This window comes from Daktulosphaira vitifoliae, unplaced genomic scaffold (assembly GCF_025091365.1).
Source record: "Daktulosphaira vitifoliae isolate Bord-2020 unplaced genomic scaffold, ASM2509136v1 Scaffold_2, whole genome shotgun sequence".
NCBI lineage: Eukaryota > Metazoa > Arthropoda > Insecta > Hemiptera > Phylloxeridae > Daktulosphaira > Daktulosphaira vitifoliae.
In genome coordinates, this window is record NW_026099573.1 from 38,760,545 (window position 1) to 38,775,964 (window position 15,420).

General features: G+C 46.5%; 1 protein-coding gene across 5 annotated transcripts; it reads left to right on the forward strand.

The window, feature by feature from the left end:
- Positions 1–1,674: 1,674 nt before the first annotated feature.
- Positions 1,675–15,094, forward strand: LOC126900086 (transcriptional regulator ovo). 5 transcript variants are annotated; one of them, XM_050675536.1, is made up of 8 exons: positions 1,675–2,349; positions 10,255–11,672; positions 11,752–12,018; positions 12,151–12,402; positions 12,501–12,876; positions 13,017–13,141; positions 13,242–13,400; positions 13,842–15,094. In XM_050675536.1, exons 1-8 carry the CDS (start codon positions 2,178–2,180, stop codon positions 13,896–13,898), a joined length of 2,826 nt encoding a protein of 941 aa, XP_050531493.1. In that variant the 5' UTR covers positions 1,675–2,177; the 3' UTR covers positions 13,899–15,094. The 5 variants fall into 5 exon arrangements, with proteins under 5 accessions (XP_050531493.1, XP_050531495.1, XP_050531494.1 ...); XM_050675538.1 differs by having other exon boundaries at positions 1,677–2,349; positions 12,151–12,327; positions 13,842–15,093; XM_050675540.1 differs by lacking the exon at positions 1,675–2,349 and adding an exon at positions 9,898–10,170.
- The last annotated feature ends 326 nt before the right edge of the window (positions 15,095–15,420 follow it).

The window sequence follows — 15,420 nt, forward strand, 5'->3', positions numbered from 1 at the left end:
GCGCCGAGGTCGTGTGTTGTTCCGTTGTGTCGCCGCGACCACTACGTCAACAACGTCAGAAAAGAAACTGACCTAACCCGTTCTTCTGTAATCCGAAAAACCGTCGAGCCGTAGATCGTTCTAATTGATTCGGGCGACCCGTACGCTCGTGTCGTTGTCTTCGAGGTCGAAATGTTCCATTTACAGATGGAATTTACACACTCGGATACAGTCAAAGCCGTCGGTGACGTGTAAAAATCACGGTTTCATTAATGCGCTGTTACGAAAACAGAAAACAAAATCTAATACGAATCGTGAACGACAACGATGACAAACGGTACGGGCAAACCGATCGAGTATTACCGGTGAATTTATGTAACACATTCTTTTTACCGAAATTTTTGTGTGTGTAGTAATCGTCGATCGATACTTGGACACAATACACAACACAAATCGAATTAAACGCGGCCGTAAGTGAAAACTTTAAACCCGACCGCGATTAACCCGAAATCGAATAAACGAACGACTCTACAAAACGAAATGGTTGCGTTTTACGGGAGGTGTTCGTAGCAAATAACCCGACAGCCGAGAGAATCCGTTTTGGTTTCAAGAGTAAAAAAAAATTGTAGTAGAACCTTTGGTAAAAAATAAAAAATAAAACGTCAGTGGCCTTTTATTAAAAGTACACCTTATAATTTACGTCTCGATAAAATTTGAATTATTAAAATTTTTAACTGTAAGAGTAAATAACACTGGAAATAAAATCCACTCTGGGCTAATGACTCCAAACGTTATTTTCACAGGAAATAGCATTTAAGCAACACGCGTTGATTGGACTTGAGTGTATACGAGATATGTCCGATCGTTTACTATAATGTGTGTGTGTGTGTGTGTGTGTGCATATGTTTGCGGATATGTATATGAAATGATACATGTATGCGTAGACAAATTCACCGGATGAAACATTATATCCACTGGCAATCCGATGTGTCCACGCGAACCGTACACGGCCCGTGTCTTGACATTGACTCGGCGACCTGAGATTACACCGTACTGGTGTGGCGGGTAAACAGGAGATCTGGTACGGGTGTAAAGTGTACGTAAATAACACATATACAAAAAACGAGAGAATCGAAAAGAAAAACTGGTCAAACGGATTCGGCTGCGTCGAGTGGTCGGTGGGGTACGAGGGGGCCATCGCTTGCAACGGTAGACGTTGTCGGCGATGGCGGTGGCCGGCAGATTTCGTGGTAGGAGGGAAGCCCGTAACAGGACGATGGTGGTGATGATGATGATGACGATAATAATAATAATAAAACGCACACGGCGTGTACCTGTTTGCGAGCATAACCGTGTTCTCGACGAACGGGTTCGGGGCACGGTACCCCCGCGCATGCGCGCAACCGGTTACATCACGTCCACAGGTTTCCCCGTCGGCCCTACGGTTTTTGTTGTTTTTTTTTTTTTTTTTTTTTTNTTTTTTTTTAATCGTCTTTTTACCACCACCACCGCCGCTGCCTCCACCGTCAACGTACCTTTCGAAATACCACTATCCGCCGCCGTTGCTCGAAAACCGTGATCTTGGCAGTGGTGGTGCGCGTTCTTTCCGTCCGCGCCACTTGTTTTGTCGCCCCCACCTAACCGCACGACGATCCACCTCCGCCGACGTTCGTGCACCACGTATCCACCACCTCCGCCAGACCGAGAACCTTCGGGCCCGCAGCACCGTCCGCAACACGACAGTTCACCGTCACGTACCGTCAGCGAACGACCGCCGTGTTTTCCGCACGACCTCCGTGACCGTGATTTTTCAAGCTCAACTGCTGTTGTAGTTTTGTACACGCACACACACCTGTTGTTATATTTGTCAATTGTTCCAGCGTTATTTATTCGCACATAGTGTACCGCGCAGTGCGTTTTTTATTTTGGATTTTAACTTGCTAGTGTTTTTTTTTAATTGTTTCCTCCGTACACCGTTTTTCGGCCGCGATAGTTTTTCCACTGCAGCACCGGTATGGTGGTCGATTTCAGTGCGTTCGGTTATATGCCGCCGGCGCGGTTAGCCGTTTTGTAGCCAAGCGAAAACAGTAACAGTGGATTTTTGTTATTTCATTATTATTTATTTTTTTTTTTCCAATTTTCGACGAATTTATATAATTTATTTGTAATTGTACGAGAAATCATATCGATCGTTCGACATGCCTAAGATATTCTTGATTAAAAACCGGTTGCATCAGCAACAGCAGAAGTTGTTGGAGAACCAAAAGGGAAACTCGCAACCGACCGATCCGTTGGTGCAGTACGATAATCATCACCATCACAGTCGGCTGCAATCTCCACCGCCGTCATTAGTACACGGTAAACATCAAGGTGAGTCATCTGTTATTTTCACGAATGGAAAATGCCGATTACGCGAGTTGTCTCCGAATTCTATAAATTTCCGAGAAAAAAAAACAAACCTAATGTGTGGCGCACCCAAAAATCGGCTGCCACCCGCATGACCGTTGGCACAAACTCGTCCTCCAAAGCTCGCTCGCTCTAGGAACACTTGCGGTGACATACTTATAGACTTAGACCGGGCGTTTGCTTGGAGTACACGGGTCGATGGTATTTATAGGTCGGACCGACATCGGTGCGCAGAACAAAAAAAAAAACACCAGTTAACAAAGACTCGTACAAAGTCTGGTCCGATTGGTGGTGACACGAATCGAAATAATATCGGTACGCGCTAATGGAATTGTTATCGGCACGATGCTAATGGAAACGTCGTTATAGGTACCCGAGAATTTTTTGATGTATTTGACATACTCCCCCGTACATTTTTTACTTTTATTCGACACGACGTTATTCGTCGTCTGCCGGTCGCTGTGATATTATTAAAGTCTCCGCGGGTGGGAACTTCAACGCCGGTGCACAAAGTGCTTGACGCTGCTCGGATTATTACCAGGACGGATACCCCGAGCAACTATTGTTCGTAATGAATATTTCATTGTTTCATTTCGTACCGGCATTGACACACACACACACACAATAACCAGACGAAGAGTATTTGTTTTGATTTTTCGACTTATTACGTTCGGATAATATCGGTATTGTTATTAAAATCGTCGTAACTTCGCGAACGCGCTATGCTCGGGCGGTGGTAATGGAGTTTTTCGACTCCGACCGATTCTCGGGTCTTTACACGCCTTAACGACGACGGGCGACTAATTAATATCTCGTTAAACAAATGGAATAGCCGTCGATAGGTTTCCCGTAGTAATATACTCTGAAAATCCCGTAAAAGGAATGCGTTTGAGTTTTACTGTGTAGTGACGTCGTCGTTAATATTTCTTTAGCACGTCAGGAACACTTGACGATGTTTTATTTGAAAAACCGGTGAACCGCAGACCAGAGCCGTTTCGCGATTGATTCGAAGCATTTCCGGACCGGAACAAACGGTGCAATAACAACAGCGACAACGATAATGGACGTTCCAAAAACGACCTTATTTTTTTAGGATCGTCTTTCTGTGTACACACGACGGGCATTGTTGTCGTCGTCTGCGCGACGTCCGAAAGTAGTGCGCGTACACACTACCGGTTGGGTTCGCGTACGAAAAATCTACGTGTTATTTATCCTGAAATATTGAATTTTGGCGGGACTCGGGTTCGCGGATTCTAGGAATTCCAAGGTACCCGTGTATGTTTCTTTTGTTTGCAAATGGTAAATGCACGTCGCGCCATACGGTAGTTGACCTTTTTCCGGCACCGATAAATCGAGTCTGGTTTTCAACACGGTTTTTGTGAAACCGTACCAATGGGTATGTGTGTGTGTAACAGGTACTCCGGGAGCAGCTAATAATCGCGCACACACACATACGACCGACCGTCAATTTCTACGCGACTATACTTCCTGGTGAGCGTGAACCCACCAGGACCACCGTCGTGTTCGTTGGGTTCACTATGCCGACCCACACAATACGGGACCTAGCCCAGAATCGCCGACTGACCTCCGCGGATACACACACTTGTTTCGAGTCCCTTGCCGACCTCGTCCGGGTCCAAGGATCAACTAATATAATAAATGCGGTTTGGGTCACCGTGTACGGTACAGCAGTGTACACGCTGCGACACGGTATACAGATGACATTGACGGGGAAAAAAAATATGATCTAGTCCGAAAATATTCATCGCCTCCGGAGTGCGAATTACGGCGGCGTTTGCAAACCCTTACGCCGTCGTGCACAAAGACAATCCGAAAACGTTTGGGAGGCGTTCTCAACGTCGTGGAACAGTAGTAGAGAATTATTACAAAAAAAAAAATCAACATTCGTCGTGACGCTCGACGCGTAGTGGAACTCAAAACCCGTTGTGGGTACACCACAACGGGTTTTGAGATTTGGCCGGTCGCCCGTACGTACACACTTTCTTCAAATTTCTCAGCCCGACAATCACTGCGTGCGGGTCGTCCGACGGAACCGACCGCTCGAAGAGGTGCTTCCAGTAGAATTCCGAACGATTACCGACGACGCGGACCGATTCCACGTCCGTCGAGCTGACTACGGTAAAGCCGTGCCCTCATGTGACGCTCGACAAAGCTTCGTTCGGCGAGCCAACGGGGTCTCCTTATGCAAACGACGGACCGATCAGGTTCCGTTACGATTGTCGGTAGCGTACGCGGTCGTGTGTCTATGTAGAAAAACCGAAATACACGAACATAGAACGGAAAATTCACATTGAGCGCGAACGGGTCACGGTTTGTGTACTTCCGAATAATGTGCGCGAGTAAACAAAGCACGGTGGGCAGAGAGGAAGTACGATGTTCGCAGAGAGCGTAAACCGAACACAATAAGATTTTCACGTACACAGATGCATATATGTGTATAAATATATTGTGCATATATATTTATACAATATACGAGCTCGTATATAGACGCGTACACGTATTTAGGTGCGCGTATAAAAATAAAAAAAACAAGGTCAATTTCGTTTCGCTTCACGGCTCGTTGTTCCTGCCGCTGGCACAGCAGCGAGTTCAACGCTCCGAAGACACTCGACGCCGGTTGGTCAGCAAACTAGCACACAATGCGCGTTCCGACGATTTGCCATTAATAATTACCGCCTGTCTTTCATGCTGGTGCTTTTTTTTTTCTTTTTCGGTATTCTTAATGTTGGTTACTATTATTATAATTTTTTTTTTTGCGTTACACGCTACTGTGATTTTCCCATCGTTTCGTCAGCTCTCATTGTTGTTTCGCCGCGTCTTGGTTTTTATCGGTCGCCCGCTACCGCAATGGCAGTCGGCGGTTTTTTTGCACGAAAAAACGCCCCGCCATTAGTGGCGATCGATCGATTCGCGCTGCGACGACCGTGACTTTGAACGGGCCAAACAACGACGACGGCAAAACAAATGACACCGATCGAGAATCGCACATAATTTACCGTAGTAATGGGCACAGAGCATTTGTGTCGCACGACACGGGCGACATGACCTGGTAACGGTCCTCCGAGGCCGAAACCGCCGTGCACACGCTGCTGTGGCGAAAAACCTTGACGGACAACCGGGTGCACAAGGACTCCACCACAGCCGTTTGTGTGTTACAATATTACTTATGCTGCAAATGCAGGAAGTAAATCGCGCGAGTACAGGAAGTGACCGAATGTTTGTAATGAGAACGACTGACTGCAATTAGCACCAACGAATACGTTTGGCGGGCAAAGCGATTTACAATATTTCATCGTATTGTCAGATGAATAGTACAATGTTGTTTATATTATGACGGATACATTTACTGTTTGTTGAAAAATATAAATCGTATATAATTATGCGGCGGCCAACACATCACATATATAACTTTAATATATATATATATATCATATTACATGATACACATTGAGGAAAACAATAATACAATTAACGCAAACCGTTCGTTAAACTTGAATCATCCGTAAATGAACGGAGTGAAATCTTTTGGCGGCGAGGGTAGTAATTGGAAATAACGTACCGCGTACACACCGCCGCCGTGATTGTTGCCATATTGTTCCACGTCGGAATTCTCTGGCTGCGTCCTCCCCCTTTCCATCCGTGGACCGCATATACCGAGGGGTGACTACCACCACCGCCATTTGTACAGGTGCACCGTACAGGTGCCCTGAAATCGGTGCTACTATTGTCACACGGCGGTTCCCAGGCTCGCTGTTAACGCGGTGTCTGTTCGGTTTAACGACCCGACCATTGTTTTTGGCAGTTGATTACCACCCGACGTTTACTGGTGACGTCAACAATGCGCGTTATACGTGTACACTCGTTGAGAGGGTTTTCCCATCACGTCGTCGCCCGTGTAAACACTAATGTTTAATAACAGTGTGTGGGGTAGTAGCCCACAGTGCGGTCGGCGCAAGATATAGCCGTGCAAAAACGATATGTTTTTATTGTTTTTAGTAATAAAGCCCGTTTTGAATTTACCGTCCCCGTTACGGGCGGACACCTCTTGATTTCTCGCGAAAACGCACCTTTGCGCACTGCCGGGAATCGGGTTTGCACGGAAACTTAAAAAATGGGAAAAAAAAGCGCGCCCTGACAAGTCGCCGTCTTACCGCGGCGACATAGGCGTCAGCCGTGTCGGAGGGAAACGCGAGGGGCGGTGTGCAAAGGTAAATAGGAAACGCGGTTTCGTGTATCGTGACTTTAATTATGGCGTGTAAGAGAAAGAAAACGAAAAAAAATCTAATGCCGGAGCAATAACGCGATGTTATCGTGTGCTGCGTCAACGTTATTGATTGTGGGGGGGGAAGGAGCGGAGACGGGTCGTGGACCGAAATGGTAGTGTAGGTGGGAGTGGTGGCGGACGTACGGAATGGTACGGACCGTAAGATGTGAGAATCACTGTTATTTCTTATGGCCGTCTTTCGTTTCCCCGCCTCGCCCAACCGTTCGTCGTCTATGCCGAACGCACACACGTACACGTTTATACTGTACGCGATATTCCACCTCCACGGCCGCAGTCGACGGTATCTCGCGGCCGTTATCCGTGAAGCCGTCGTAATGAACTCGAAACGAGTTTTACCTTGAAATCTCTATGGAGGTGTGGACGTAAAAAACCCAGAATAGAAGAGCAGAGACGGCGGAGACCAATGCCAGCCGGCATCGTCGTCATTGTACACTACACTGTATGTCGTACACATACTCTGGGAAATTTTGTTTTATTGATTCCTTTTCTTTTTTATTCGGATTTTACATTGCGACATCCGAACCGGACGTACACGCGCCTCGACGAGAAAAACGCCGGCCGACATTCGACTTGTACAACGTTTTTCGAGTGCCAATGTCGTGTTTTTCGTCCAAAAACCGCAACCGACCGTCGACGTCAAGGCCAAACTCGACGGTGCGCCTACGCTTTTGTGAATACTAAAAAAATACCCAACGTTACAAACACGACAATGGCTAATTAAGTCCAAGCACCGATCCGCTTGACCCTCGGCACAAAACGCGGTACCGTGTAAACCATACCGTTTGTGCGTGTCGGTGTGTTTGTGCCATTATGTCTGTACGTGTAACCTGTGTGTGTGTGTGTGTGTACCTCTGTCTCGAGGTCGTACTCCGCCGATTGGCCAACGCCGTTTGTTTGTGTGTTATAACGCCAGACGAATAGTGCGTTTTGCATTGTTTTCACCATTGCGCGAATACGATCGTGTCCTTAGATACACGCCACGGTCACGGCGCAATCCACGGCCACGAATTCTAGCGGTTTTTTTTTTTCATTTTTGTTCGTTATGTCGTACACTTGTCGGGGGACGCACGCACGACAATGACGTATTGGCCGCCGCCGTAAACGGTGAAAACGTGTGGTGGAATGCGTCGGGTGGCGGTTTTGAATCGCTGCTCGTCAAATACTATACAAATAAAAACACAGTCGTCGTCCACCATCAACGCAATAAGACGACGTCTGACGTGGCGCGATACGGTTTTCTCAGCAAGTACGTACTTATCGAGAACACCGTGTCGCCAATGAGCGTTTTACGACGAATGGTATTTAAAAAAATACGTCGAGTTGTCGTGTACACGTCGGCCGTTAAATTATACCGTATTCTTCGGTCGATTTTACGACCGTGACTCTTTCTCTCTTGCAATGTGATTTTCTTTTCTCGATCGGAGGCGTTTCGGATCGCGGGCCAGCCGTTAAAATCTCCGGCGTACCACCACCACCGTCCGACCGCTCAGACGACAACTCGACCTCTTGTCGGGTCGGCGATATAACAATGGCGGTGCGCTACGCCGAAACGGCTGACGACCTTGTGTCGACCATATGCGAGCAACACACACGCGCACCAATTCGTGTCCTCGCAAAAACGTCGAGGATTATTCGATCGGGCGCGCCCAAATCTCGTTCGTGCGACATGCGATTCGGTGCAACGCAATTTTATTGCATCGTCCGCGTTGACTGGTACGCGATGGGCGACGGCGCGGCCACAATAAAGAATTTAAGACGTGCGCGCGTTACCGTTACGGGTAACGAGGCGGCGTAAACAAATGTAACTACACAGCGCTAGTGCGTTACTAGAGAATGACCGTAATCGGTCGTGGACGATATTAAGCGCCCGTGCGTTCGTTTTCGGCGACGAGATTCGCTAGATTTTTCTATGCGCGCGCGCCACTTTAAACGTCTTAAACGGTTGGGGGGGGGGCACAACGAACGCCTGGCTATTAGAGCGTCGGGATAAATAAAAATTCGACATAATGAACGATCCGACTTTTGTGCTTTTCGTCGTTTAATTCCGGTCCTCGTCGACCGCCAAAGTTGACCACCACCACCACCACACATTGCGTTCGACGTTACACGGATAACAATTCGCATGTGTCTGCGACGCGACAACAATGCACCGAGAGACAATACACACACATACGAGTGGTGTCCTTGAGAGATTTTAACGACCGGCCGTTATACTTGCAACGCACAGACGCGCGCGCCCTATGAACTTTTCCTTGAACTCGATTAACCATTGGAAATTTGCCGAATACGTTTCACACGGTCGTGTATCGCCGTCTGTGTGACTCGTACGCGTCAAAAAAGTTGCGGACGGTTACACGCTTTCCGATTTTTCGTTCTCCGGGAAACGGTAGAAATTTTCATATGACCAAGCGGCGGCGGCGATGACGCATAAAAAACAAAACTGGTTTTTATTTTAATTCGCCGTTTATTACGCTTTCGAGCGATTGCGTTCAACATTTTTCGATGGGTTACGGTAAATGCGCGCGACAGTTGGAAAAAATCAATAATACTGCGGTGAACGCGTGTGGGCGGCGGCAATGACATTGATCGTTACGGTCGTGCGACTCGACTGTGCACGACACGGTCACGGTGGCAGCAGAATTTCAGACGCGAGTGTCTCTATAAGCGCTGCTACATTGACGAATCGCGCGCACACTGTTGATAAGAGGTCCTCTAATTTATTTTGCGTTTTCGTTTACATATTTCGTCTACGCCATGTGATAACGAACCGCTGCGGCGGCGACCCAAACAAAAAAATCTCGTGCATACAAACGGGTTTCTTATCGCGTCACCTCGAGTTTTATCCTCTTAGGCCGTAGCCTCCTCAAATCCGGTCCAAAATCTTCGGATCAAACGGGTCTTTGACGCGTTCGCCCATTACCCCGCCGCACGTCCTGCTCATGCAACCGTCGAAAATACCATCGATTTTTATCGTTTTCCTGAACCTTAAAGAAAAAAACCCACATTTAAGTATCTCGTCCCCGTCTTCGACGGCTCATCGTCTTTTGGGTCTTCGGGTCACGGACGCGTTTGTCGGCGTTATTATAATCGGCGCTCGTCGTTGTCACCCCACGTCGAGACGAACGGGCACAATAAAACCATCGTGTCCTTGACGACGGTTTTGGATGTGGTACGGTGTGTGGTACGGTGTGTGGTGCGTGTCCCGTCAATTACTATCATATTGTTTGCTGTTCGCAGCAAAGGGTTATGAGTGGAAGTAGTGGTGCGGAGGAGCCGGTATGTTTTTCCCCGATTGCCGTTACGATATTGTCGAATGTCGCGGACGAGTCGTTCTCGCACCGCTGCGGTCGTGCATGTTCCTGAAGGAGTTGTTTTCGAGAGAGTCCGTGTACAAAACAAACGAAAAGAGTACGCTTAAACGCAAAACGAATACGGTCGCCGTCGCTTATATAGTCGATCGTGTGTACCACTTTATCATGGTGTGGCAAAATAGTTTCCCGTTTTAAAAACGCATTGATTAAAAGTACTTTTTTTTAAATTTTTTTTTTCATTTTTCGTTACAGATAAAAACGTATGCAGTAGAGTCGTAGACGACAATGACGATGACGACGACGACGACAGGATCGGCGGCTTCGAACCGGATTTCAGAAACAGATCGGTATCGCCTCAACCGGTCCGACGAATCGGTCCGGCTGCCGTCGCCACGACGACCACCACTACAGCCAACTCGGTTTCGTCGATGCCCGCAGCCGTACCCGGTCCTCCGTCGTCACCCGACTGGAATCCGCCGCCGAAACGCAGGTTCATTTCCACGTCGGACGGCGACAACATACCGTACGGCAGCAAGGACAGTTTACAACAGAGCGGCAACAGTAGCAGCACCCGACAGGCCGAACCGGCGGTGGCCGTGGTGAGAGCGGAACGCGATGCCAGCGGCAAATCGCCGAGTCCGGAACCGCGACCAGCCGAACCGAAACTTACGTTGCCACCGCCGCCGCAGACGCCGAAATGCCGTCAGGTATCGGTGATCCAGCGAACACCGGTGCCGGCTATTGCCGAATCGCCGACGTGTCTTCGCACCCGTCCATCGCCCATCGCGCCGCCGGTAGTGGTCCAACAACAACCCGAGCAGGACGCGCCCATCGATTATCACGTGCCGAAAAAGAAGTCAGATCTTGATTCGGAAATCGCGCGGGCCATCAAGAACAAATTTGCTGTCACGCTCCGGGGCCAACTGGTGCAGGCGCCCAACGGAATCTTGACGGCTGCGGCCGGTCGGGGACGCGGCGGCGGTCAGCAGGCCGCTGGAGGAGCCGGTGCCGGAGGAGGAGGAACTGGAGCGGGAAGTGGCAGTGGATCGAACTCGGCCACTAACCGAGGGACGTCTCTACACTCGTACACGTTGGGTGGCGGCGGTGGCGGAGGCGGCGGAACCGGACTGCTTGGCGGCGGAGGCGGTGGCGGCGGTATGGCTCCTGGAGGAGGCGGCATGAACCCCGGTGGCAACGGCAAGCAGCACTTTGGTGGTCCGCACAGCCCAGTGTCGCTGCCGCCGTTCCACGAAAGCCTCATCAAATCGGGTGGCAACTGTTATTCCGCCCAGTACAACAACCAGTACCATCACCTCATCATGTCCGAACAGTTGTGTTTCAACAACAACAACAACGATACGGGCCAAAATCCGACGTCCGCCGGCGGTAGTCCTTTCTCCGTCGTTGGCCTGGACGGCCCGCCCAAACAGTACTCGCTGCTGCAGAACGCCTCGTCGCTAATGGCCATGGACGTTATCAAAGAAGACGATTGCGAAGACCTGTCCGGCTACGTCAAGGAACCAAACGGTTTCGACGCGATCATGGCAGACTCGGAAAACGGCACTTCCAACGATCCGCTGCAGTTCACGGCCACGTTGACGTTTGCCGGACCCACCGATCCCGACTTTTTGGAAAGCTTGACCGATGCGGCCGAACTGTTTTTCAAAGAGGTGAGTAACAACGCCGCGCCACGACTAGAGCTCGTCTCGTAATAACTCGTTTTAAGACATTTTTTTAAAAAATTTTTAGCCTCAAGAATGTATACCTCCGTCGATGGTCGAACAACCTCTGCACTTATTCAACGAACACAGAAACGGCTTTTCCGAATCGCATCCAGAAAAACGCGGTTATCTTCATCAGAACGGCGCCGCCGGCGCTCAATCGGCATGCCGTCACAACTACAACAACTACGAAATGTCCAAAGACCGTTTATCACACGGTAATTTCGACGGGCCCAACCAACAACTCCAACAGCTACAAATACAAGTGCAGCTACAACAGCCACAAAACGTCGACGTAAGAATCATTAGCCCTTTTTTACGTCGAGTCGTGTAAACGATCGACTCGAATAAAATATATTTATATACATACATGTATATTTGATAGTAATTTATATTATTGTAATATTTATGTGTCGCTCGCTCGCAGGGTTGCGGAGGACAAATGATGTTGTCGCCCGGTCTGTCTTCGCTGGAAATGGACTCCAACACAAGCATGTCGGCCCCGTCACCGGCCAGCGTCAGCATGGACGGCACCGTGTCGCCTTCGCACAACGGCAAGGACAACAGCAACTCGTCGCTGGACGTCAGAGTTCTACAGCACAGGGTGAGAAAGACAACCACCACCCCGTCAGTAGAGAAACCCAAATATTCTTCTTTCGCCAGTAAACTCACGGCCAAAGTACATATATTTGTCTCGCTGTTTTCATTTCTCCCGCCCATGTTCGCACACCGACCCCGACTTGACTAATCGTGTTTTTTTTTTTTCATTTTTTACAGCTCGGTCTGCCCAACGACCTGCCGTTCGAATTCGTCAACGGCGGCCACGGCATTAAGAACCCATTAGCCAATCACGACACGCTCCCTCCGCCGACGGTCCTCGGCCGTTCGGCTGAACCCGAGAGGATCGGTGCGCCGCCACCGCTGCCGTCGGTCACCAACTCGGACTCGTCGTCGTCGTCACCGTCAACCGACGCCGGCCACAAGTCCGGGTCGAAATTCTGCTGTAACCTGTGCTCCAAGACGTTCAACCTGCAACGTTTGTTGAACAGACACATGAAGTGCCACAGCGACGTCAAACGATACCTGTGCACGTTCTGCGGCAAAGGCTTCAACGACACGTTCGATCTGAAGCGACACACCAGAACGCATACCGGTAAGTGTGTGTAGGCGACGGATTATTTTTCGGCTAACCATAACGCGTGTCGGTTGGGTCGGGTTATAAATAATAAGTAGTAATAAATCGTTTTTGGACTATTGGTTTTTCTGACGGAATTTTCTTTTGGTCGTTTTCAGGTGTTCGACCCTACAAGTGCAATCTGTGCGAAAAGTCCTTCACTCAGCGATGCTCGTTGGAATCTCACTGTTTAAAAGTGCACGGTGTACATCACCAGTACGCGTACAAAGAGAGGAGAACCAAGGTGAGAATTCGTTATGCTCGCAACCAGCCGGTCGACAGAGTGCGGTGCGGTCGGCCCGAGTGTTGCAGCTAACTGATTTGTGTCGTTGATTTTTTTACAGATGTACGTTTGCGAAGAATGCGGGCACACGACCAACGAGCCCGAAGTCCACTATATCCACTTGAAAGAGAAACACCCGTACAGTCCCGCGCTGCTCAAGTTCTACGACAAGAGGCACTTCAAATTCACAAACTCAAACTTTGCCAACATGTTGCTACAAGTACGCACGTAGATAACGCGAAATGTCGATATACTTTCGACAAACCTATAAACGATAAACGGGTTAATTGCAATCGCGTTTTTGCTAGACTGACCAAAATAAATAATAAGAAGTTAATTTAAAAAAAAAAAATACACTAATAATTTACGAACAAAAAAAAAAAAAATAAAAAATAATATTAGTAATTAATTAACGATTTAATTTAAAATTATTTACAATAACGACATAGATATATAAACGGTTGGGTTTGGTCGTATATTATTTAATTATTTTTCCTGAAACCCTCGATGTTATACTGCCATCACGCGCACTTGTGTAAAAATGCATTTGCCGTACACGTTTTGTACGGTAAACAATTGATCGTGTGTGGAGCGTATCTCTATGTCGTGTTTTTCAAAACAATTACCGGAGTTTTTTAACTCGGTGCGTTTTGGATTTCAGGAACGAGAGGGCCGGCATACCTCAGACGCTTTTAAACGGTTGTCGCAAGTCTGTTGAACGCGATTAACGACGGCGTGGTGGTGGTTGTGGTGGTGGACGATGAACGAAAGAGTCAACGGTAAACCGTGGTCGAGTCTACGTTTTATGTGTTGTGTTTTTGTTGGTATTTTTTTAGTCGTTGTGTTTTATCTATATTGATTATTGAACGAAATTATTGTTTAAAAATGTTGGTATCTTATGATTAGGAAAATTTTTTTTTTGTACATAAAAATATATATTTTAAACGGACGGATTTTTTAAATACATCATCTATACGTGAAAGCTATTATTATTATTATTTGTAGATCGTTAACTTGGACTAATGTACGGAATAAGGCTAAACCGTTTGGAACATAATCCCAGACGGCGTCGTAACTCGTAGTATTCAAATGAATTTTTATTTATTTATTTTTTTAAGCTTTTACCGTTTTGTAAATAATTCATAAATGTAACTCTTGTGTCGATCATACATTTTTAAATGAATTCTGACATGTCGGCCGACAAAGGCAATCGTTTTATTCTTAAGTTTTTAACGCTCTCCCGATTGACAAAACGTGTACATAAATAGCGGTGGGGGTGAAATCGGTATAAATAAATAAGCGCAGTTCTTATTTTTCTAGCCGAGGGAGCAAAACGCGTTCTCCGAACCAAAATCTTTTTTAGCGTTGTCTTGCGGTACACGGGTTCTCGTTAGAATAACATACGGTTATGAAATATATATATATATTTATGTGTAATTATTAAGTAATATAATAGTAACGAATTTTTGAAATTAAAATAGTATTTAAATTTCGATTAACGAACCGCTCCAGGGTCGGGTATCCTAAGCTGTTTTTACTTATTTACTCAAGTGTACGACACTTGTAACCTATTTAACGATTAGGTTATAGGCGTACGATTAATTTTTATGTAATATTAGTTATCAATAATTAATTAAGTATAAATGTAATTTAAAAAAGGGAGAGGAGTTCGTTATTGTTAGTTTAATTATAAATATATATTTTAAACGGATAGATATTTATATTATACGATAAGATTTTTAGAATATATTTTGTAGATTGTAATGTGAATATAAATCTGTGATACGTTTTCAATTTTTATTCTTATAAACACATCCTAACTTGTATTATTATTATTATCATTATTATTTTTATTATTATTATTACATGTGTCTTAATATTAAGTAAAACGATATTATTTAGTTTGTAGTCAATTTTTACATTTTTATGTTGTATTATTTAAGCATTCTTCATATATATACATAATAATAATAATAATAAACTTTTAAATAGTTGAATACGACTATTTTATTCTCAGTATACTGAACTGGCGTACAAATATTTAAGAAACTTAAACAGTAGTGTTGTACAAAAAGTTCTCATTGAACTCTGGATTCGACGAAATTCAAATAAATATCGCTATTAAAATAATATAAGTAGAAATGTGAGGTGATAGCTGTTGTTTTATCGAGACACTTTCTATTGAATTGTGTACTGACCAGAGTATGGCGAACGTTTCGCCGAGGAACACTGACACTACA

Coding starts and splice junctions, on each gene's coding strand:
- LOC126900086 (XM_050675536.1), top strand. CDS start 2,178: ATGCCTAAGATATTCTTGATTAAAAACCGGTTGCATCAGCAACAGCAG. Junction 2,350..10,254: donor AGTACACGGTAAACATCAAG/GTGAGTCATCTG, acceptor TTTTCGTTACAG/ATAAAAACGTATGCAGTAGA. Junction 13,142..13,241: donor ACAAAGAGAGGAGAACCAAG/GTGAGAATTCGT, acceptor ATTTTTTTACAG/ATGTACGTTTGCGAAGAATG.